Raw genomic sequence first — 23,734 nt, forward strand, 5'->3', positions numbered from 1 at the left:
AGGTGATTAAAAAAAATGTGCTTTGTTTTTGTTTTTTTGAGACAGAGCTTTTCTGTAGCTTTGGGGCTTGTCTTGGAACTCACTCTGTAGATCAGGCTGGCCTCGAACTCACAGAGAGAGATCTGCCTGCCTCTGTCTCCTAAATGCTGGGATTAAAGGTGTGTGCCACCACTTCTTGGCGTTGGGTCTCATTTTAAAGGAAGAACTGTAGTCTCTATGGTGGGCATAGGTTTCTGTTTTCCCACATATATGTTGTTTTAGGAGCTGTAGACTTTTACAAGAATGATTTATTTTTCAATTTTGTGTTTTGTTTGGGGGATTATACATGCGTGGCCTATGTCTTCCATTGTAAACAACAGCTTTAGTATTTTAGTGGTTGTTCAGTTCTAAAGATAGCCTCTTATCAAGTGGAAGATGTATCAAGCAAGTCCTTAGGAATGGGAAATGGGATGTTACAGATTCCTCCTTGTTCTGCCTGCTGCAGTCGTGGAGCTAGGCAGGCAGGACGGTGCTTTCCTGTCTCTTGGTGTTCACTGAAATGTTTTGAAGTGTAGGCATGATGGCACACCTTTAATCACAGCATCAGGAGGCAGAGACAGGCAGATCCCTCTGTGAGTTCTAGGCCATCCAGGGAGAACTTGTTCTTAGGAAAAAAATAAAACCAAAATTGTAAATCCCGTAACTGCAGATCATCAGATCCAATACCGCTTTCTGGATTTTTCCCCTTTGTTCCAAAAACTAAAATTTCTAAAATATAGAGTTGCTCAGTATTGAGAAATCCCCATTTTAATGCAAATAAAGTAAAATCTTAAGTAATCCTTTTAAAACAAAGACCTGTCTTTTGGTTTCTTTATGGGGAAGATCTCATTCTGTAGCCCAAGTTAGCTTCAAGCTTGCAGCAGTCTTCCTGCCTTATCCTCCTGAGAGCAGGGATTATAGGCATGAGGCACCATACCCAATCCAAAACCTTGTTTAAACTTTGAAAGACCTTGACTGTCTGGTAGGTTAGCAGGCATCTTTGTTTGTTTTCATTTATTGTGATTTTTAGAGTTTTCCTATTGTAATTTTACACCTGAAAAGAATGAAATTTTATTACATCTTTGATCATTAATATTATTTTAGCTTGACTGACTTTTATATCTATCTATATAGATAGATATTTTTAAAATCAGGTCCCACAAATGACAACATATTATCATATTTGTCTGAGTCTGGCTTATTGTGCATAACATTATTTCTTAATCTTTAAGACTCACTGGGGCATAGCTCATACCAATAAACATTCTGTGAGATCTGAGAAATAGCCAAATGACTGCTACTACAGTTGAGCTACAGAACATCCATCCATCTATATATATATCCCCCCCCCCCCCCCCCCCNCAGACAGCTCAGTGATAGAGCACTTCTGAGGGTTGATAAACTGGAATTCTCAGAAGCTTCCGTTCTTCCCTTCCATTCTCCTCAGCCCAGAGGAGAAGAAACTAGGCGTATCCACAGCCAGTAAGTGTTTAATATCTTTATTGCTTTCAGCTTTTTAAAAAAGATTTATTTTATGTGTATGAGTACTCTGTGTGCATGTGTGCCTGCACACAGAAGAGGGCACCATTTGGGTGCTGGGAATTAAGACTCAGGTCTTCTGGAGAGCAGCCAGTGCTCTTAACAGCTGAGCCATCTCTCCAGCCCCCATCTTTTTGTTCTATTTTAATTTTTGTCTTTTGAGATAGGGTTTTCTTGGTTCTGGAACTCATTCTGTGTAGACCAGGCTGGCCTCAAGCTCAGAGATCCCCTGTCTCTGCCTTCTGAGTGCTGGGATATAGGCCTGTACCACCACAGCTGGGCTCATTTTTATTCTTCCTCAAACTTAATATTTATGAGAAAAGCTGGACAGCCAGGCTTCAGATCTGCTCTGGGTCTCTCATTACACATAGTACCTGTTAGTTTCTGACATGCAGTAGACATTCAACAAATATTAATAGAAATATTTGATACAGGGTTTCAAGTTTTTCAAACAATAAAATGATAAACCTTTTTTAAGTTTCATAATGTGTCTGTGTTTCTGAAGATAGCTGTTATTTGACTTAAAATTACACTGTAGTTAAGAAATTTCATTATAAATATTATATTGTAATTTAACTGATTGTGTTTATAATTCAACTGTGACACCCGGAACAATTTAAATTTGTCATGCAGTGCTTTTAGTTTTTCTTGAAATCTAAGAGCATATTGGTTTAATCTATGTTAATTTAAGTAGCTGTTTTCCATTGTATCATAAAATGTTTTAAATTTTTAGAAGTGTTCATTAATTTGGGGCTCTTTTTCTTTTCTTTTTTTCCTTTCTTTTTTCTGGTTCTTTCAAGACCAGGGTTTCTCTGTTTAGCCTTAGCTGTCCTGGAACTCACTCTGTAGACCAGGCTGGCCTCTAACTCAGAGGTCTTCCTTCCTATGCCTCTCAAATGCTGGGATTAAAGGTGTGCACCACCACCTCCTGGCTTCTTTTTCTTTTCTAAAATGGTGTGTTATAGAGCAGTCATTCCCTTTAATTTATGAGAAAATACCTGTCTGTGTGTGTGTGTGTGTGTGTGTGTGTGTATGTGTGTGCTTTAAGGCAGACCCTTGATCTAGAAACCCAGGTCTGAGCAGTTGGGGAGACCAGTGCAATGCTGCCTTGTAACCCATCTCTTCCTGACAGTAAGACCAGCGGGAAAGGAAGCATGCGGCTCCTCCAAGGGAGCTTCCGTGTGCACATCCAGGTCACAGCAGCAGCTGTGTCACTTGCTCCCTTGTTGTCACCCTATAGGAATCGTCATGGGAACAAGACAGCTTCACCCTCCTATGATCATTGGTGTTCTTAATCCTTCTTTGAGTTTTTGTCATAAGTTTAAACTTTTTCATTAGACTACAACAGGAGAAGGAAAACCCCTTTTGCTAGCGGTGGACACAATAGCTCTCCAAGGAGTGGTCGACAGGACAGATCCTATGGGGTGAAACACAAAAGATGGTAGAAAGGCCCCCTTTCTAAGAGATGGCCTGTTGAACTACAGTCATAACTATCTTGATAGACGTATGGCCTGCGGGTAGGACATGCCCGGATGGAGACATGTTCTGATGCTCTTGAGCAGCAATTACAGGTTAAGATCCTGTCGTGTACACTTCAGTGGCATGGTATGTTTTACACATTGTTTTTTGTGTAGTCAGCTTTCAGTTCTCTTCAGCATTAGAAACCTGAAAGACCCCAAAGAGAGCTAACGTGTTTGTAATGATAATTACAGATTACAGCTGAATTTTTGAAAACAATGAAAATCACCAGACTGTTCCAGGAATAAACACCTTTATTGGCTTTATTGATGACCCACTGAAACAGAAGTTCCTGGTGTATCCATGGCCAGGCGCTTAAATGTTTTTAGAGGACCCCCCCCCCACACACACACACACAGTAGAAATACAGTTTATTAAGAGAGAGTGGGCCCAGGGACGGCTGAGCTTACAAGCCAAGCGTTCTGCCATAAGGCTCATCACCCTTTCTAGGTCCTTTACGTAGTGCCTGCTTTTCAGGCTTGCTCTGTTTACATGGAGCCCAGTGGGAAAGGTGTCCAGTCCTCTGTCCACCTGCTTCTTGGTCTCTCAAAGTTTTTATTTTTTGACACTTTCTTACATATATACAATATTGTGATTATATTGACCTCCATTACTGCCTGCTGTCCCCCTTTCTTTTCCTCTATACCTGGTCTTCCCACATCGTCCCCCAGTGACCGTGACACCATTCCTTCTGCAGCCCCATTAACAGTTCCTCAGGAGACATCTGTCCATGATGGAACGTTCAGGGTCCCTGCTGTGTTCACAGTCACAACTGCCAGCCGGATCTGGATGACTGTTTCAGGGTAACCCTTCCTCTCCTTTGGCTCTTCACAAGGGTGTGCCTTAGTTGGGGGGGGGGGCAGCATAAATGGCCAGTTGAAGGCTGAGCGGGCAGCAGTTTCTTCTCATAGCACTTTGACCAGATTCGAGAGTCTGCATTGATGTCTGCACAAAAGGCAAGAAATTCTAGAAATGTGTTATTTTAAGCAGTAAATTTGCATTTGAAATGTCATATTTTATATGTGCAAGAGGAATGTTACTTGAAATAAATGTTAATAATATATGTATATATGCGCATGTATAAATTTCTCATTTATTGGGTGGGGAAGAGAATGCCTTTTTATTAATTTGAATCTTTTGTATATAAGGAAAGCAATATTGTCAGATTTAATAACTAATGCTTGCTAAGTTGTTTAGGCTTTGGGCAAGTAAGACAATATTCTTGAGATACCAATGTTTGGAACAAACTGTAATTTCAATATCAGAAAGGGATGGTGAAGTGGGGTAAAGTCAGTGTTTAAGTGTAACTGCCGTCACTATGTTGGCAGGTTTGTGTCACTGCCTTTCTGCTAGAACAGGTTCATAAGTAGGGCTGGTAGAGAAAAGTATAAACTCTGAAACTGACCCTATGGTGGCCCAGAGGAGCCTCCAGCAGCCAGGCAGCATTGTGCACAATAGTTTTCTGCTTCTTCTCTTGAAAGACTGATGATTGGCCATCGTAGATTTTTTCAGCTTCTTGCTGGCTGTGTCAGACATACACGTTGCGCTGATAACTCGTTTGGGTAGAGAAGATGCTGCCGTTCCGCTCACTGTTGTCCTTTGCCCACAGCACAGGTGGAAGTGCTGTCGGCTGCACTGCGCGCTTCCAGCCTGGATGCTCACGAAGAGGCCAGCAGTGGGGAGCATCGGAGTGAGCTACAAGATGACCTGGGTGTGAATGAACTGCCAGACCGTAGCTTAGAGCAAGACGCTGCTATGCCTTTAATCAGCGCTGCCGAGGAGGTAATGAGCTCAGTGGTGTTTACCAAGTGAGGTGTGTGAACATGCAGTCTTGTTGGGGACGGTTGTAACCAGCACTCTAGTTAGTGAGTTCTATTTTGTTCCTCATTTTCTAGCTTTTCCTTTTGTATGAAGTAAAAATAATTATCCTCACCACATCCTGTCCTTGTGACTTTAGTGTCATATTAAAGGCTCAAAGTCATTCGCAGTCCTGTCTATATGACCCTTTTAGGTGAGTGGATGTTAACGTAGCTCACTGCAGTGAAATAGTCTTACTGGAAACAAAGCCCTTCATCAAGAATAATTAACTCTTCCCTTTTCTTTTTGGAGAGGCACTTTGTTTCTGATCGGACCATTTCACTGCAGCAAGCAACACAGTATTCTGAGCAGAAGATCGGGACTTGAGGCCATGTTGCGGAGGGCTGTGGCATTGTCTGGACTCAAGTGTGAGGGTGGGTACTGTTACCAGCATCGTCTTTGCTGCATCCATAGCTGTCCACATGCTCCTACCCTGGTTTCCTACTGCATTTCCCTCAAGCCAGAGTCACACAGCATCTGTTTCTTCTCCTGTTTATAGACACAGAGAAGGAATGCCACTCGTTGCCAGAATGCAGTGTGCAACTTAAGTGATAGCCTTCAGGGAAGAGTCCCGCAGTGAGGGGAGAGTGAGTTCTTAGCGCTGCAGTGTATTTCTGCTTTTGTTGATGGCAGCCGATGCAGCTGGAAATGTACAGTACTCGTGCTTTGGAGAGAAACCCTGACCATGTAGTGGAGATTTGACTGCTATGATACATATGCATTGCAGAGCAGATTTTGTGTTTGTTTGTGTAGGAGTGTGGCTGGTAAAAGCAGCTCCTTGTAAAATGAGTTACCATGAACCATGAGGAGGAATAGAAAACTACAGGACACTGTTGGCTGCTAAGAGAGTTGACTGGAAGAACCCTCCTGATATTTTTTAATGAGCTGATTAATTTTTCATTGTTTTTATAATTTTTTAGATTTATTTAATGTGTATGAGTGTGCTTTGTGTCTGTGTGCCATGTATGTGCCTGGTGCCCACAGAAGTCAGAGGAGGGCATCGGATCTCTGAGAACTGGAGTTTTAGAGGGTTGTGAGCCACCATATGGGTGCTTGAGATTGAATCCAGGTCTTCTTAACCATTGAGCCATCCCTCCAGCCCCATGAACTTTCATTTTTCTGAAGCTCATTTTTCTACATTTAACAGCTATTCCACAAGCTTGGCTTAAAGCAGGACTTCTTAGGAGGCCTTGGCATGTTTATAAACCCTTAAATTCTAAAGAATCTCTCTTATCTCTATCTTTTGACTATCATGAGTGGTAAGTACCCAGTCAGAGAGGTTGAGAAGGGAGGACAGTCCTGGGCAGGGCAGTTGTTGAAGTAGATTTTTCTCCTGACAGAATATGGATGCCACTCCTCAATATGTCCACGGAGGTGCGGACATGACTGCCAGTGGTGGCTTCAGCCCTGAAGAGAGGAGATCAAAAGTGCAAGTGAGTGGCAGATGTGTGGTGTGGGGGATTCTTAGTCCTCCTTCAAAGCTACTTCTGACCCAGTGGATTGTCCTGTGTAATGGGTGGTGGTCACGGGTGATTGTTAGAAGTAACGCAGAGCACGTGATTTCCCCTCACATCTGCTAAGGCCTGGTGTTCGTAGGGTATCTAAACCAAGGTGTGTGCCCTTTTGTCTTTGGAGATAGTCATCCCATGCTGCTTAGCTATTTCCTCATGTCTAAGTCACTAAGAATTGCACAGTATAGCTTGACCTAGGAGATTTGAATGTAAAAATTTGCCCAAAGCCAATATAAAATATTATCGATGTCATTATGATTGCATTCCAGTTTTAGAGATTTCATTTGCCTTGTTTTGTTTTTGTTCTTCAGTCAGGGTCTCACTGTGTAGTCTAGGCTACCTTCATCGTTATGGTCCTCATAATGTCACAGACATGTAAATACAGGGTATGCCTTACCTTGTCCTTCATTTCTTTAGTGGAAACATACTTTGGCAGTCTTCCCGTGAGCAGGTCAGAGCCTCCTAGCCTGAGAGCTGCACCCCAGTCTCCAGTTTCCATAGGTGCTGTGGGACCCTGCAGACCAGTCTTGTAGCATTAGGAGCAGCAGGGCTGCGTCCCCGGCACCCGGCCGCCCGCACGGCTAGCTTTACCCGAAATAATTACACGGAAACTGTATTCTTTTAAACACTGCTTGGCCCATCAGTTCCAGCCTCTTATTGGCTAGCTCTTACATATTAATCTAACCCATTCCTAATAATCTGTGTAGCCCACGAGGTGGCTTACCAGAGAAGATCTTAACCTGTGTCTGTCTGGAGTGGGAGAATCATGGCGACCCCCTGACTCAGCTTCTTTCTCCCAGCATCCTGTTCTGTTTACTCCACCCACCTAAGGGTTGGCCTATCAAATGGGCTAAGGCAGTTTCTTTATTAATAAGAAATCACTCTCACATCACAGTCTCCCAGACCGACTCTCGGCGTGTTCTTTGCCTCGGGGAGGTGTTATTAGACAGTATATGGTCATAGTAATGTTTCTTATTTAAAGTAAAATCATCACGCATCCTGTTTTGAAACACAACTTTTTCTCACCTATATTGTAAAAATATTTTAAAATCAGTTCATATAGATCATCTCATTCTTTTAGCAAATTTCTTATGTTTGTGTGTAACATAGTTAAAAGAGAAAGGCAGTAGATTCTCCTCCATTTGTCCATTTTACCTTCAGAGAAGCACCTAGTCTTTTACCTCATCTTCCAAAAGTACATTCACACGCCTTAGCAAGACTGTGTGCACGTTTTCCTCATAATCTCCCAACAGATGTGTGCACTCTGGTTTTTTAAATCTCCTAGAAGGAATATGGCTTTGATTTTTTTTTTTTAAGTGGTGGGTTTGTTTTGGTTTTTTTTTGGTTTTTCGAGACAGGGTTTCTCTGTAGCTTTGGAGCCTGTCCTAGAACTAGCTCTTGTAGACCAGGCTGGCCTCAAACTCACAGAGATCTGCCTGCCTCTGCCTCCCGAGTGCTGGGATTAAAAGCGTGCGCCACCACCACCCAGCTAAAGTGGTGTTCTTTAGACAGGATCTCACTCTGTAGTTCAGGTTGGCCTCAGACTCAGATCTGCCTGCCTCTGCCTCCTGAGTGCTGGGATTCCAGGTGTGCATGGCCATGCCCAGCTCAATAAGTTTTACAATTTCCATATAAGGAATGTGGCTTCAACCTTTTGTTCCTTTATTTTAACATAGTTCTAGTACATATAACCCAGGCTGGCTTCAGGCTTGATCCTCCTGAGTTCAGAGATTACAGGCACACAGCATCATGCCCTTGCTTAGAAACACATTGGCAATCATGTGGTCATGGCGGAAACTCAAAAGGAACTGCCACATTACAAGTCTTGCTTGTAATGTTTCTTATCAACTTAGCAATTAATTCTGGACTTTAACTTGTTTCTTATTTTGTTTTCGGTAAGATTGGACTTTAACTTGTTTTAAGTGAATTTATTCATCGTCTAATAACTTTCTATGTGTGTATATATGCATACATATGTACATTTGCTTAGTATATGCCCTCTTTTGGGGTGTATGTTTGTGACATGTTGGTGTTTGTGTACATGTGTGTGGAGACCACAGGTTGATGGTGGTGTCTTCCTCAGTCAATCCCACCTTATTTTTTTTTAATTTTTAAAATTTTATTTTATGTGTATGGGTCTTTTGCCTTCATGTACATGTGTGCACCACATGTGTGCCTGGTGCCTGTGGAAGCTGGAAGAGGACACTGGATCCCTTGAAGCTGAAGTTACAGGTGTTTGTGAGGTGTGACGTGGGTGCTGGGATCTGAACCCAGATCCTCTGCAAGAGCAACAAGTACTTTTAATCATTGGGCCATCTCTCCAGCCCCTCAATTTATTATTTTACTTTTTTTTTTTTTTTTTTTTTTTTTAGAACAAGGTCTTTTGCTGAACCTGGAGCTCACCAATCTGGCTAGACTAATTGGCCAGCAAGTCCCAGGAATGCTTCTATGTCCTTACCCAGCATGCCTGACCCTTTTTAAAAAATTATTTCCTTTATGTGAATTGTGTCTCTGTGAGGGTGTCAGATTCCCTGGAGCTGGAGTTACAAACACCTGTGAGCTGCCTTGGGGTGCTGGGAATTGTACCCGGGTCCTTGTGAAGAGCAGCCAGTGTTGGTAACCACTGAGACATCTCTCCAGCCCTGCATGTGTCACATTTATGTCTGACCTCCTGAAAATGGATCTGAATGTTGACAGTGTGCTGTGTCACTTCTTTCTTGGTTAGGATGTTGTACCACAAGCGTTATTAGACCAGTACTTGTCAATGACCGATCCCTCCCGAGCACAGACAGTCGACACCGAGATTGCAAAGCACTGTGCATACAGCCTGCCGGGTGTGGCCTTGACTCTGGGCAGGCAGAACTGGCACTGCTTGAGAGAGACCTACGAGACCCTGGCGTCAGACATGCAGGTGAGAGTGTGGGTGGAGGAGGTGTAGTGTTGGCTTCTAGTCTCAGGAACTGTGTCCTAGATGTGTTTGCTGTTACAGGGAACCGTGACTGGGTGTAGCAGCATGAGCTCTCCACAGTCACGTGTTGTAGACCTCAGTGTAGAATCAATCATTCTTGAGACTAAACATCCTGCTTTGATTTCTACACTTAACATGATTTTTCACACCGTAATAGAACGGTAATTAGACCTAAGTTCTGGTGCCTGGGTGCCCAGAGCTCTCAGAGCACATGGGTAAACCCTTGACCTAGGGATGTATGCACATGTTTTTTTCTAGGCTTTGACTTAATTTCTTGTTTAGTCTCATTTCTATGTGCCAAAAATTGGTTCCTCCTGCCTCCTATCCATCCCAAAAAGCCAGTAACAAAAATCCTGTCCTTTTAGTGCAATTTATACTTAGAAAGGGACTGGTTTCTGCAGGTAGTAAATGCAGTGATTATAACCATTCATGGCACAAGTGCTGCTGACTCAGCAGGATAGAACCCTCTGTGATCCAGGCCCTTGAAGCTTCCTAACCGCAGGCCCTGGGCAGGGAACCACAGAGCCCCAGTTTCCATCACGTGAATTCTCCATCAGCAGTTTTCAGTCTCTGCTCTGCAGAGTTCTAGGATGCCCTTACATGGCCCTTCCTTTCTGTTCATCCTCCACAGGGCCCTCTGGCTTGTCCCTTTCATGTGGTTAGAGTGTACAGGTTTACCGTGTGTGTGTGTGCTACACACACATCTTTTATTCTTGTGTTTCTTAATTGCCAGTTTTGTACAAACAAGTTTTGGGTTTTATCCGAGATAACGCAGCAGACTCTGAAGGGAACCATCGTTTGGGGCAACAGGGGAATGCTTACTACAAGTGGACGTCAGCAGATCAGAGATCTAGTGCTCACAGAGTTACACAAGTTTATGAGCTGATTCCCAAACACTTCAAGTGAAAGGGAAACTACTAGTACCATAAAGAGATCTGAAATTTTTATCATTCTCTTCTGATGTAATTTGTTTTGTTTTGAGACAAGGTCTCACTATGTAGCCCTGGGTGAACTGGAATCAGGCTGGCTTCCAATTCAGAGATCCAACGCCTCTGCCTCCCAAGTGCTGGGATTAAAGACATGATGTGATTTTCTTAAAGTGTATCTGTGCATGTGGGTGCCGGGAAATGTGTGCGTGCATGCACAGGTCAGAGGACCCTCTGGATTCAGCTCTCTTCTGCCAAGTGTGGGATCCATAAATCATGCATCTACCTGCTGAGCCATCTCACTGGCCCTGATCTAAGCTTTTGAGATTAATAGCATTTAAAGTACAACACACTTTGTTTAAATTTCTAACACAGTTTTTATTTCTACAGTGGAAAGTCCGAAGAACTTTAGCATTCTCCATCCATGAGCTTGCGGTTATTCTTGGAGATCAGCTGACAGCTGCAGATCTGGTTCCAATTTTTAATGGATTTCTAAAAGACCTCGATGAAGTCAGGATAGGTGTTCTTAAACACTTGCATGACTTTCTAAAGGTAACTTTTAAACTTTTGCATAAAAATGTACTAAAAGTCTAAGCCTAAATTCCTCTTTTTTTGTGCTAGCAATGTTTTTAAGACAGGGTTTCTCTGTGTGGCCTTGGCTATCCTGGAACTCACTCTGTAGACCAGGCTGATCTCAAACTCAGGTGGTGCGCCACCACCACCTGGCTGTTTGTTTCTTACTAAAGAAATGTAGCCATTAAGTGTTGTTGGTTGTGGCATGATATGCTTTTCCAAATGTATTCACTTAGGGATAACACGACGTTGACACCTTCCATTGTTTGATCACTTTCATGTACGGTCTACTTGATTTCCTTGAGAATCAGCCATTCTCCACGGTAGTAAGAAACTGGAGAGACAGGCCTTGAGTTGTGACTGTCTTATCCGTAGCCTGTTACTCTAAAGCCACAGAGGAGTCTGATGTGCATATGTGTGAACCACATGTATGTTCAGAGCCTGTGGTGGTCAGAAGGTGGAGTCTGATGGTCTGGAACCAGAGTTGCTATCATGTGACTGCTGGAAACAGAACGTAGGCTCTTGGCAAGAGCCGAGCTCCTAGCCACTGAGCTTTCTGCTCTCTAGCTCTTCTTAGACCCATTTTTTAAAACAAGGTCTGGGGAGACGGCTGCTGCACTTGGTGAAAGCCAAAGACCTGAGTCTGTCCCCATGATGGGTTATGGAGATGGGCAGATCGCAGCAGGTTCAGTGAAAGACAGGCTCAAAACATGAGCTAGAGCACATGAGGCTCTCCTGTGGCCTCCACATGTACCTGTTCCTGCCTGCACACTTCTTTAGGGGAATTATATTCTTCAGTCTAAATATCTGTGCCTTGTCCTAGCTAAATACAAATGTCTCCTTGTGTCACTTCAGCTTCTTCACATTGATAAGAGGAGAGAGTACCTTTATCAGCTCCAGGAGTTCTTGGTGACAGATAACAGTAGGAATTGGCGCTTTCGCGCTGAACTGGCAGAGTAAGTTCTCACCCTGTTGACGTTGACTTGCAGGGATAGGTTTGTCTCAGCTGTCCCTTTTCATGGTCCTCCTGGCCATATGCCCACCCGAGCTTGTTTAGTTTCTGAGCCTTTATCGTCCCTGCCTCACCTCCCTGGCCGCCATGGAGTTGGGTATTAATAAATCTACTTGCATCTGTTCTCAGGGCGCTGTCTGTGCACTCTGCCTGTCACTAGGACAGCACTGCCTTTTTCTAGTGTACTGCTCCATCCTCAGCTCCCCACTGTCCCCTCCACTGGTACCCAGCTTCAGTCTGTGCCTATGTTCAGTCTTGTGCAGGTCTTCTACAGCTGCAGGATGTTTGCTTGGTATCAAAAGAAGGCCCTTAATTTCAGTGTTTAATTTTATGTACGTCAGTGTTTCGTCTTCATGTGTTACCAGTACACCCCATGCGTGCCAACTGGAGTTACAGGTGGTTATGAGCTGTCTGGTCACTGACTGCAACTTGAGCTGGGTTTTCTCATATTGCCCGGCACATTTTATCCTCTTGGGAATTAATGTCAGGAGAGGACTTCTTAATCCCCTTGCCCGTAGCATGTGCCCTGAAGAGCGATGGAGGGGGGCTAGTGCCGCTTGCTGCAGCTCTCCACTGAGCTACTCGTGCTTATCGCTAGACTCAGACCCTTGTAGCCAGTGATTCTCTACCTTCCTAATGTTGCAGTCCTTTAATATAGATCCCAACTATAAATTATCTTTGTTGCTATTTAACTGTAACTTTGCTATTGGTGTGAATTCTAATGTAAATATCTGATATGCAGGATGGTCTTGGACAGCCCGTGAAAAGGGCCAGTCTACCCCTAGAGGGGTCACAGCCCACAGGTTGAGGTTTGTTGTTCTAAACCAATGCAGTAGGGAAACCATGCATGATGTCCAGTGAACAGACAAGGAAGTGCTTTGCTCTGTTCCATTCCTAAATGCTTTTAGCTCAATACCTGACACTGGGTAATATGTACAAGAAACTCGCTTGGCATATAATGCTGGTGGCCAGAAGTGGAAACCATCTGGTGCTGCTGTCCCAGCACAGAAGAAAAAAGCCCCCACCCCACCCCAATTCTTGGGGCTGTGGCATGCCTCAAACTCACTGCTGTTGAAGTCCCCTTCTGTGTATTCCAGGAGAGCCTAGGGTTGCTCTGCACAGAAGCCTACTTGATCATAAGAACTTGTCTGGTATCACAAAGTTACAACACAATCTGCCTTATTTTCAGACCTTGAATTTTAATTCTTTTGTCACTTATCTTTGTAGACAGCTGATTTTACTTCTAGAATTATATAGTCCCAGAGATGTTTATGATTACTTGCGTCCCATTGCTCTGAATCTGTGTGCAGACAAAGTTTCTTCAGTCCGTTGGATTTCCTACAAGTTGGTATGTTTGAGCTCGCTGGCCTTCCCATCATTGCTGTCTAGTCACAGGACTGATGGGAGCCAGCCTTACCTTATTCTTCCTTTAGGTCAGTGAAATGGTGAAGAAACTCCACACAGCAACACCCCCAACATTTGGAGTAGACCTCATAAATGAGCTGGTAGAGAATTTTGGCAGGTGTCCGAGGTGGTCTGGTCGGCAAGCCTTTGTCTTTGTCTGCCAGGTAAGAAAGGCCTGGGCACAGGCAGTCAGACTCCTCGCAGTCCCTGCTCTTCTTGGACTTCCTCCCTTAATCACAAGACTGAACTCACTGTCTGGCCGCCTATCATGAGGTGCATGCTTCTCAAAGTTAGGCATCTGTCTGGTTCCTCCAGCCAGCTGGCATACCCACATCACCACAACTCCATACACATCACAGTGCACACCAGAATCCAGGTTGGAAATAAAGGTATAGATCTGCCATCCTCGGTCTCCGTAATTTAAAACTGCAACTGAAGCCAGGCATGGTGGATGGAACACACTCAGCACTTGGGAAGTCTATGATTCCTAATGACCCTATGTAATGGGGGAAGGTAGCTGAGGGATATATAAAGATCAAGTCAAACTGGCAAGAAGCCCTAAAGTTAAAGATACAAGGAAAGGTTCTGACTGCTTTTACCAACACCAAGGACGGGGCAGCATTCCAAGTAGACACAACCCTCTTTATCCTGACTCAAACATTGTAAACGTACTGAAGCACGATTTGGTACCTTACCTAGCACGTACAATATACGTGTATTGTTTGGGTTTGAGTTCCCATGCACCTGGAATTATGGTCTAAGCATGCACACAAAAATCCATACCCCTTAAGTTGTCACTCAGGGTTCTGGCCTCTGTATGATGGTTTGGGCACTAGCCCAACAGCTGAAGCACATGCTTCTTTCCCCCAGACTGTCATTGAAGATGACTGCCTCCCCATGGACCAGTTTGCTGTGCACCTGATGCCACATCTGCTGACCTTGGCCAATGACAGGGTTCCAAACGTTAGAGTGCTGCTTGCAAAAACCCTGCGACAGACTCTGCTAGAGAAAGGTGGGTGGCGGTGATAGGACAGTGTGGGCAGGAAGGAGGTTCTGGGTCACACCTGAGCAGTAAAGAACCTGGCAGGAAGATAGTTGATGGTTTCTGCAGCTTGTATAGAACACTAACGGTCTTTTAATTAAGATATTGGTGTGTGGGCGGAAATTTCGCTAATCCTATGCATATTTTTATAGCTTAAAACTAAATTTATTCTTAGTTTATGTGCATTGGTGTTTTGCCTGCATGTATGCCTGTCTGTGTGAAGGTGTCAGATCTTGGAGTTACAGTTCTGAACTGCCAGTGGGTGCTGGAAATTGAACCCGGGACCTCTGGAAGAGTAGGCAGTGCTCTTAACCATGGAGCCCAAAACCTGGTAGCAAAGGTTTCGTAATGATGGTGTCTGGGGAGACGGTTCAGTCTGTTTTGCTCTGCAGGCACGAGGCCTTGCATTTGATTCCAAGAACCTATGTAAAAAAGGGGGTGTGGGCATGGGCAGATGCTCAAATGCTTTGAGGTTAAAAACTGAGACCACTGAGGTTCAGTGAGTCTGTCTCAAAATAAGAGGTGGAATACAACCAAGGAAAACATTTAGCTGGCCTCCAAACACGACACATTCATACATATGCAAAACTTTTAATAATTTGAATAATAAGAGGACCCAAACTGGTTCTGCAGGTTAAAGCATTTGCTGCCAAGCCCGAAGACCTGAGTTCAATCCCCATTACCCACAGGATAAAAAAGCACCAACTCCTAAAAGTTGTTCTCTGCCCTCTCCATGTGCCACGGCTTACATATCCACTTGACTGTTGGTGTTGCGGCTGAGGGTCAAGGAGGTTTGTCTTTTTCCTCCATTCACCAGGCACAAGACATGGGCACCGCATATTTGTCTTGTTGGTTTGGGTACTGACTGCATCTCCAGATGCACAGAAAGTTGAGTGTGTGAATTCATGACTGAAGCATGAAAGAAACTTGCAGTGACCTCATACAATGTAAATAAATCAGTGCTGCTTTCTGTCTATGCAATATATATATACGCTTTTAAATGACTATTAAAGAAAATTGGTATTTTTCCAGAAAAGGGGCGCATATATAGTTTTTCCTGGGCATGAGCTTCATTCACTATCAAGAGATTTGTCTATCATAAAAACAATAAATCTTTTGATTCATTTGAGTCATGGTTGCTTATACTTGGGAAGAGCTGTATTTATTAGCCAGTAAGCTTTTTATACATGCCTATACTGCTCCAAAATTGCAAAACTAATCTGTGTACTGCACATGTCACTTCCAGAATATTTCCTGGCCTCTGCCAGCTGCCATCAGGAGGCCGTGGAACAGACCATCATGGCCCTGCAGATGGACCGGGACAGTGACGTCAAGTACTTTGCGAGCATCCACCCATCCAGCACCAAAGTCTCTGAAGATGCGATGAGTACAGCTTCCTCCACATACTGAGACCCAGAATCGCGTGTCCTTCCTGCTTCTACCAGAGCCAGGCCTGACTGCCCTGCACCAGTCTGGGACAGCTGTGGGGGGACCTTCCTCCTGCCAACTCATTAGCAGGTGCAAGTTGCCTACTCCCAATACCAGTGGTTTTAAGAGTCAAGAGAAAGTACAGTAAACACTATTATCTTATCTTGACTTAAGGGAAAGTAATTTCTCAGAGGATTATAACTGTCACCAAAGCCTTAACTTGTTACTTCATCTTCCTGACTGAATGACTTGAATTGGCAGAGCACTTTCCCTTCGGAAAGGGTGAGGTTCCCAGAGATCTGCATTGCTTTCTCCTGGTTTTATTTAATGGCTGATAATTGAGATTCTCAAGGCCAGAAGTGGATGTGCACATCGGGAAAGACCTTCAGTATTAGCCTAAGCATTCCTTACAGGTGCGGAGCCTGTTCAGCTCCTTGGCTGCCCTGCCCAGCCCTCAGTGTGAATAGTTCTTGGCATATATAAATGACAAAGGAGATTTTTTTCTCCTAAGGGCTTGACGTTAACACTAAATAGAATTTTGACTCCTATTGCAGCACATTGCTGTACACATTTACAGAATGTTTGCAGAATCTCTCTCCTGATTTCTTTCATGCTGGTCATGACCTGAAGGAAATTTCTTAGCACGAATATTGTGTCAGGTGTTTTAACTTGATCATGGTCAGCTCTGAGGTGCAACCTTTTCGTCCCATGCTGCACACACCTGTGACCACTCTGGGGCGTGCAGCCTTAATCATGCTGTTAGAACTGTTGTGGTACAAGTTCCAAATAAAATTTATTAATAGGATCTATAAAGAGATCACCCACTTTGTTTTCTAAATGTCTACAAATAAATGTAATGTGTGACCTGTATTACTTAGCTAGCATAAGATGGGGGAAAGATTAAAATGTCTTCACCTAGCTCAGTAGTCTGTTTGAAATCTGCCAGGTGTTCATCCATCACTCCTTGGCAGACAGCAGCGGCCTAAAGACCAGGGATGATGAGATCAGCAACCTTATTCTGAAGCTCCTGAAATACAGAGAGACACCTCCAAGTCTCGATTTACTTATCTAGATGGGAACTAGAAAAACCCTGTTTCCCAGAGTTGTGTAATTGCATGAGGGCGTGCGAAGGCACTGTGCTGCAATGCAGATTCTAGTTCCTGCTGTGCAATCCCTGTCCGTTCTGTGGTCCCAGTGACGGGCTGACGTATACTGCTCAGAACTGCTATCAGAAGACATAGATTGCTTCCATGTAAACTCCCACAGACAAGCCTGTGCAATAAAAATGGAAGAGTGGATAAGAAATGCGCACACTAACACTCATGGGTGGGCCAGGACAGTAATTGCTCTGGGTGTTGGCTCTCAGACTTCTGAAGACAACACCAGAGCTGTGTTTGGGGACAGGGTCATCTCCCCTTAGTTTGCTCTAACTGCAGAAGGTCACGTTCTACAACAGTAATCTTGCCCCTCAGAACTTCAGTTCTGTAACTGATGTTAGCAGGTGCAGTTTCTGAAGACAGTGGCAATGGAAACTATTTTAGGGTGAAGGAAGTCAACCTGCGGCAAGTTAAGAGTGCTAATAGGTGCAGCTTCCTGCTGCTTGATGCCCTCCTTGGGCATCCCTCTAGACGCCAGGCTTCCTTCAGAGCTCAGTGCAGTCAGTCACTGAAGACAGGCCGCTGCACTGCTGAGCAGCCGCAACACAGTGCGTACAAAAGCCTTCCTGGTGAATTACTCTCCAGTGAATCCAAACTAAGAAAAAGGATCTTCATGACCAAAACAACTTGAGAAGGAAGTCAGGGCAGGCGCCGTGGAGGAACAATGCTTACTGGCATGTTCTGTACAGCCCAGGACCACTTGCCCAAAGGGCAGCATTACCAACATGGGGCTGAAAAAGTCAAGGAAATGCCCTACATCAATTACGAGGTTCCCCCTTTCCAGGTGACTCCAGTTTGACAAAAAACTAACGTGCATAATTAGCCCTCCGCTGACCCACAAATACATCACTGTTCAACCAGAACCTTTCCTTTGTCCCCAGTCTGTCACACAGAGGTCCTGTCTTTAAATTTTTCAACACTTTTATTAGTTCAAGATCTCTTGTCCCTTAATTGTGGACTCCTATAAAATAATAAACAACCTGTATACAGTAAGAATCCCAATCTTCTGGGCCCATGAGCTTTGCCCCCACAACTTGTCTCAGCAGGCATGCTCTGTTCTACACTGCTGCGATTCTTGTTATCTAGTAATGGTCCTAGCTCTGCAACGCGCTGACATTGTCACTGTGCCTGAGGATGCAAGTACTAAGTAGCCTTTCCTGGTTCCCTAGGACCTTTAGCTTCTCTCCAAGACCCCTTCAATCCTGGAGCCTCCTCTACAACCGAGTCACAGTCCCTTCCCCCTGGCCTCCTGATTGCAGACCTCAGCAGCTCTCTGACTCACCCTCTCACACCCTCAAAACCAGGACCCATTGCCGGGCTGAGCTACCAAACTTTGTGATGCAGCATTGCCCGTCCTGGACCACACCTGTGTGCTGACCCTTAGGAAATACTCCCCAGAGACTTGACCTCAGTGATGCTGGGTTTTCAGCCTGAGCTAACCAGCACCAGCTGTCTCAGTAGAGCAAACACTTCACTCAGTGGTACTGGTCCCGTGTTCATCACAGCTCATTTTCCAACCCTAGCCGACCAAAACACAAATACTGTATTCCAAATGTCACACAAACAGCAATAGTCTTCGAGGGACTCTCAAACTTCCCAAGTCAGAACCCCACTCTGCATTTCTCGCAGTATTTACCAAGTTACTACAACAGCTCATTAAGCCAAGCCCTTGACCGTTTTTGCAGACAGAGTTCCTCACAGTCACATCTGCCACAGCAATGCTCCACTTCAGGACCAACTTCCATCCTGGTTTGTTTGATGTGATAAACACTGGGACCAAAAGCAACTTGGGAAGGCAAGGGTTTGTTTCATATGACAGATCCTAATTTACCGTCAAGGGATACTAGGACAGGAGGCTGGAGGTAGGAACTGAAGCAGAGTGGAGGAGCACTGCGTGCAGGGAAGCAGACGGTGGAGGACCACTGCGTGCAGGGAAGCAGACGGTGGAGGACCACTGTGTATAGGGAAGCAGATGGTGATGGAGCACTGTGTACCGGGAAGCAGACAATGGAAGATCACTGTGTATAGGGAAGCAGACAGTGATGGAGCACTGTATATAGGGAAGCAGACCGTAGTGGAACACTGCTTACCGGGAAGCAGACGGTGGAGGAGCACTGTGTACCAGGAAGCAGACAATGGAAGATCACTGCGTGCAGGGAAGCAGACGGTGGAGGACCACTGCATACGGGGAAGCGGACAGTGATGGAGCACTGCGTACGGGGAAGCAGACAGTGATGGAGCACTGCGTACGGGGAAGCAGACAGTGATGGAGCACTGCGTACCAGGAAGCAGACGGTGGAGGACCACTGCGTGCCGGGAAGCAGACGGTGGAGGACCACTGCGTGCAGGGAAGCAGACGGTGGAGGACCACTGCGTGCAGGGAAGCAGACGGTGGAGGACCACTGCGTGCCGGGAAGCAGACGGTGGAGGACCACTGCGTGCAGGGAAGCAGACGGTGGAGGACCACTGCGTGCAGGGAAGCAGACGGTGGAGGACCACTGTGTATAGGGAAGCAGATGGTGATGGAGCACTGTGTACCGGGAAGCAGACAATGGAAGATCACTGTGTGCAGGGAAGCAGACGGTGGAGGACCACTGCGTACGGGGAAGCGGACGGTGGAGGAGCACTATCTACTGGCTAGCTTCCCAAGGCTTGTACAACTTGCTGCTGCTGCCTTTTTTTTTTATTTTTTTAGCTATGGATCCTGTCCTGGAACTAGCTCTTGTAGACCAGGCTGGCCTCAAACTCACAGAGATCCACCTGCCTCTGCCTCCCGAGTGCTGGGATTAAAGGCATGCGCCACCACTGCCTGGCTCAACTTGTTTCTTTTACACACCCAGGGTGGCACTGTCCACAGTGGGCTGGGCATTCCCATACCAGTCATTAGTTTTTAGAATAAGGAAGAAAGATGCTTTTTGCCAGTCTGATGGAGGCGGTCCCTTAGCCGACACTCCCTCTTCCTAGATATATCTAGTGCTGTGTCCAGCTGTCAGACCCAACACAGGAGACAGCTGCTCTGGCTTCCATGCCTTGATCACCGTCAATACCTGAAGGAAGTCAGGGCAAGAGCAGAACAGGAACTGGAGGAACACAGCTTACTAGCGTGCTCCCCCATGGCTTACTACAATTCAGGACTACCTGCCCAGAGGTGACAACCCCCCTCCCCCATATCAATCACTGGTCAAAAATATGCCTCACTCACAGCCCACTGTGATGGAGACAGACCAACCAACCTCAATGGAGGTTACTTTTCCCCTAGCAACTCATCTGTGCCAGGTTGACAAAAACTAGCCAGTATACATGTCACCTTCTAATATCAGCTCCTCAGCAATTGAAATGGCGAGATGCTCAGGAACGGCCAGCCGGATGCAGGACGCAGTAGGAACTAAGGGAAAAAACATACAGTTACATCTCCCAGGGAAAAGCCGGCAGCAGTTACAGCTACATCTCCCAGGGAAAAGCCGGCAGCAGTTACAGCTACATCTCCCAGGGAAAAGCCGGCAGCAGTTACAGCTACATCTCCCAGGGAAAAGCCGGCAGCAGTTACAGCTACATCTCCCAGGGAAAAGCCGGCAGCAGTTAGTACTTGAAGTAATTTTCTTGATGTAAAAGTGAGTAAGGGATAATGTATCCCCTTGACATTTATGAACAGTTCAAAATAATAATACCTTATAGCTACTTGTAGCCAACCATGGAAGGTCCTGGTTGGACTATGGAGCGGGTGAATGTCCACAAAATCTCAGTACCTCGCCTCAAAAGGAAGTAACAGTTTATTCTGGAGCCAGATGTGAACATCTGTTCTGGCCCAGGAACAAACTCAGCTTACCCCAAATACCATGTTCCAATGTGGCAACAGTTTCATGAAGTTTTTCTAGCAACAGGACAAAGGAAGATCTAAATCATGACCCTTTTCACGTTGTGGAAACATTGGGTGGTTAGTGACCGCAAAACTGAATGGTGGTGTGGCCTCGTTATCTCGTGACTGGTTGAAATTAGTGGTTTGCTGAGAATACATTGTGAGGTGGGTGGGACGTAAGGGTGGGCAAAGAATGGCTTTCAAGGAAACTAAGATCAGCACAAGCCAGTGTGGCTTTGCTCTGCAGCATTTTGCCTCCCTAGCCACCAAGGTCGTCATTTAGCCATAGGATTTAGTACTGCTGCAGCCCCTCTCGCCACTTCTGCTCACTATGGAGAAAACATGATTTCAGACTCAGCTTGGCCACCTCTCCCCAGGCCACTTCAGCTGCACCCCCTTCCCTGCCCCTTTAGGAAGTGTTTGCAGCTTCTGACGTCAGCTTTGCTGGCAGTTCCTGTTTGCTTGCAGGGTTGTCTAGGGGAATAGCCACTTACTTGGTACATGACCTTTCTTCCTGAGGTCTTCGGAGTTAACTGTGGTACTCACACTAGTTTGTTTTAACCCTAGAACTTTACACTAAGAGCTGGCAGGCTTTGTTACAGAATACCTGTATTCGTTGGCTCTTTTGGCTACTGCACAGGCAGTGGGCAGCATGGCCCCAGCTCGCCTTACACCTAGCTGCTGAGGTCCCATTTCTCTGGAGGCATCTCAACATTGCCTGCCTGAACCATCAGCCATGCTCAGCGTATCAGGAACAGATACTGGGTGGCTGCACAGGGCAGAGGTGCAGGCCTTGACTGGGAAGGTTCCGAGAGGTGCTTCCAACCCAATGGTGTTTCTTCGCAGGCTTCCACAAGACAGAACATAAGCAAAGAAGCTCCTGCCAACTCAGTCTTCTGGCCCGTCCTAGCAGAGAAAGTACCTGGAAACAAGTGTGTGCACACAGACTGGATGGCTTCTACTGCATTTTACAGACCGGGGCCACTGCGGGTGGAGCTCCCACAGGGACTCTTGAGTTTAAAGTGGCTTCCTGAAAACCTACAGAGTGTCTCTCTTCCCAAAAGACTAAATCCTGATTCTAAACTGAGGGTGGGGAGTGGCCGAGCCCTTAGACACCTGCTAGAATTTCATTCTTAGGCAGCAGAGGAAGGTTCTATGACAACTGCCCCACAGACAAGGTGAAGAGAGGCAAAGACGACCTGGGAGCCCATAATCCAAAGTAGGGAGGCAGGGGAGCAAGGCTGCTGGCCTCCTTAGCTCTTGTTTACTAAGATTATCCTGGGATGTTATTGTGCATTTGAATTAGTGAGGACCTGGTAACTGAGGGGGCAGTGTAAATTCACACCTCAAAATCCTAGCTACTCCAGCAGAGAGCCAGGGGAGTGGGCCAGCAGGACGCTTGATAATAGCACGCACTGAGTCTGAATCTGGGATCCTGCACAGTACATCAGTATTGTTTTAACTTTCATGTTACTCATGACTGCAGGTATGTCTGTGCCCCACTTGGGTCAGTGTCGGCAGAGGCCAGAAGAGGGTGCTGGATCCCTTGGAACTAGACTTACAGATAGTAGGGAATTGAACCCAGGTTCTCCAGAGGAACGGCTAGTGTTCTTGACCCGAGTCATCTCTCCAGCCCCCCAAATCAGTGTTTCAAAGGCACTGTGCCCAGGTTCATAGCCCACTTAGCAACAATCAGATTGACATGACCACAATAGGCAGAGAACAAATCTATACCCGAGAAAGTATCGGGGGAACAGCAAGAACCATTCAGTTTTCAAGGACACCACGAACTGCCCCGTCTGTTCCACTTAGCTCATTGTTAAGCAGTTCTTAGGCCCAGCACCTCTGCAGTGGAGACAACTGTTTCCGAGACGCCACAGCAGGGTGGCCAGATGTAGCAAATCAAAACACAGGCTACTCACTAGAGTCCTATGAACACTGAAAACATTTGGTGACTGCATTTTAGACATAAGGAGGGACTCTTAACCTAAGCAAACAGAAGGAAGCCAAGGGATGGCACACTCAGGGACCAGGCTGTCACGGGGTCATGGCTGGCCCCATCCACACGATTTGTAATCATTCTTCCCATCAACTGCACTTTCCACGTTACGTCTGACAGCAAGGAGCACTAATGCAAATTTTTTTTTAATGTCTATGTGAGAAATTCAAGGCACCTGATGGACCTTTGCAGCTAAAGACACCTCCCACAAAAGGGATTCTTGCTTTCTCTACTTAGAACGGGAATATTTAGCACTGCCTTGCCTGGATCTACAGGCCACAGCCCCAGACAGCAGCCAGAAGTATGGGCATGAACTCAGGGAGAACCACCATGTTCCTCCATATTCACCTACTCTGACTCTGCTGGAGGCCCTGGGACCAGGGTGAGTGGGGAAACACACTAGTTCCTCATCTCAAGCCGTACTGACAATAGATGCCGCCATCTGGAAAAGGGTAGACAGGTATCAGGTTGGCCTTGTGGTCACTGGTGCGAGAAATTGCTCAGGACTTCAAAACAGATCTGCGCTTCCAGAGTGCAGCTATTGGTGCTTTGCAGGAGGCAAGTGAGGCCTATCTGGTTGGCCTTTTTGAAGATACCAACCTGTGTGCTATTCATGCCAAACGTGTAACAATTATGCCAAAAGATATCCAGCTAGCACGCCGCATATGCGGAGAACGTGCCTAGGAGTCCACTATGAGGGGAAACATTTCATTCTCAAAAATTTTTTTTCCTCTTCTTGTTATCAGCACTTCTGAATGTCAGATATTTTTCCATGGGGTCAAAAGGTCCCTAAGTATATGACTGAGAGTGGAAAAATAGGGGCAGAAATCAGGTATTGGCAGTTTTTCCATTTTCCTTTGTGTGTGAAGCATTAATGCAAGCAAAATGTTTCAGTGAACACATTTCAACAGTTCAACTTTATAAAA

At 45.6% G+C, this 23,734-nt stretch overlaps 2 protein-coding genes across 5 annotated transcripts in view; both read left to right on the forward strand.

The window, feature by feature from the left end:
- The window catches only part of Ppp4r1 (protein phosphatase 4 regulatory subunit 1), a 54,283-nt gene extending 37,682 nt beyond the window's left edge, over positions 1-16,601 (forward strand). For all 4 annotated transcript variants that reach the window (XM_050153519.1, XM_050153517.1, XM_050153518.1 and 1 more), the window contains 9 exons: positions 4,685-4,857; positions 6,273-6,365; positions 9,169-9,354; positions 10,728-10,889; positions 11,766-11,866; positions 13,150-13,270; positions 13,356-13,490; positions 14,197-14,338; positions 15,615-16,601. In XM_050153519.1, the coding sequence (XP_050009476.1) occupies positions 4,685-4,857; positions 6,273-6,365; positions 9,169-9,354; positions 10,728-10,889; positions 11,766-11,866; positions 13,150-13,270; positions 13,356-13,490; positions 14,197-14,338; positions 15,615-15,778 (1,277 nt within the window). In that variant the 3' untranslated portion in view covers positions 15,779-16,601. The remainder of the gene's footprint in view (positions 1-4,684; positions 4,858-6,272; positions 6,366-9,168; positions 9,355-10,727; positions 10,890-11,765; positions 11,867-13,149; positions 13,271-13,355; positions 13,491-14,196; positions 14,339-15,614) is intronic.
- Positions 16,602-20,289: 3,688 nt separating this feature from the next.
- On the forward strand, positions 20,290-23,492 carry LOC126508322 (uncharacterized). Its single transcript, XM_050153511.1, has 2 exons — positions 20,290-20,544; positions 23,340-23,492. The coding sequence occupies exons 1-2, from the start codon at positions 20,290-20,292 to the stop codon at positions 23,490-23,492; spliced, it is 408 nt and encodes a 135-aa protein (XP_050009468.1).
- Positions 23,493-23,734: the final 242 nt, after the last annotated feature.

The sequence above is a fragment of the Alexandromys fortis genome, unplaced genomic scaffold (genome assembly GCF_014885135.2).
Source record: "Alexandromys fortis isolate MF-2015 unplaced genomic scaffold, M_Fortis_MF-2015_v1.1 scaffold_61, whole genome shotgun sequence".
NCBI classification, from domain to species: domain Eukaryota; kingdom Metazoa; phylum Chordata; class Mammalia; order Rodentia; family Cricetidae; genus Alexandromys; species Alexandromys fortis.

Bases quoted from the DNA above. Each gene is read 5' to 3' on its own strand.
- LOC126508322 (XM_050153511.1), top strand. From the start codon at position 20,290: ATGGCGAGATGCTCAGGAACGGCCAGCCGGATGCAGGACGCAGTAGGA. The intron at 20,545-23,339 runs GTAATTTTCTTG...CTGCGCTTCCAG, and splicing joins GGCAGCAGTTAGTACTTGAA to AGTGCAGCTATTGGTGCTTT.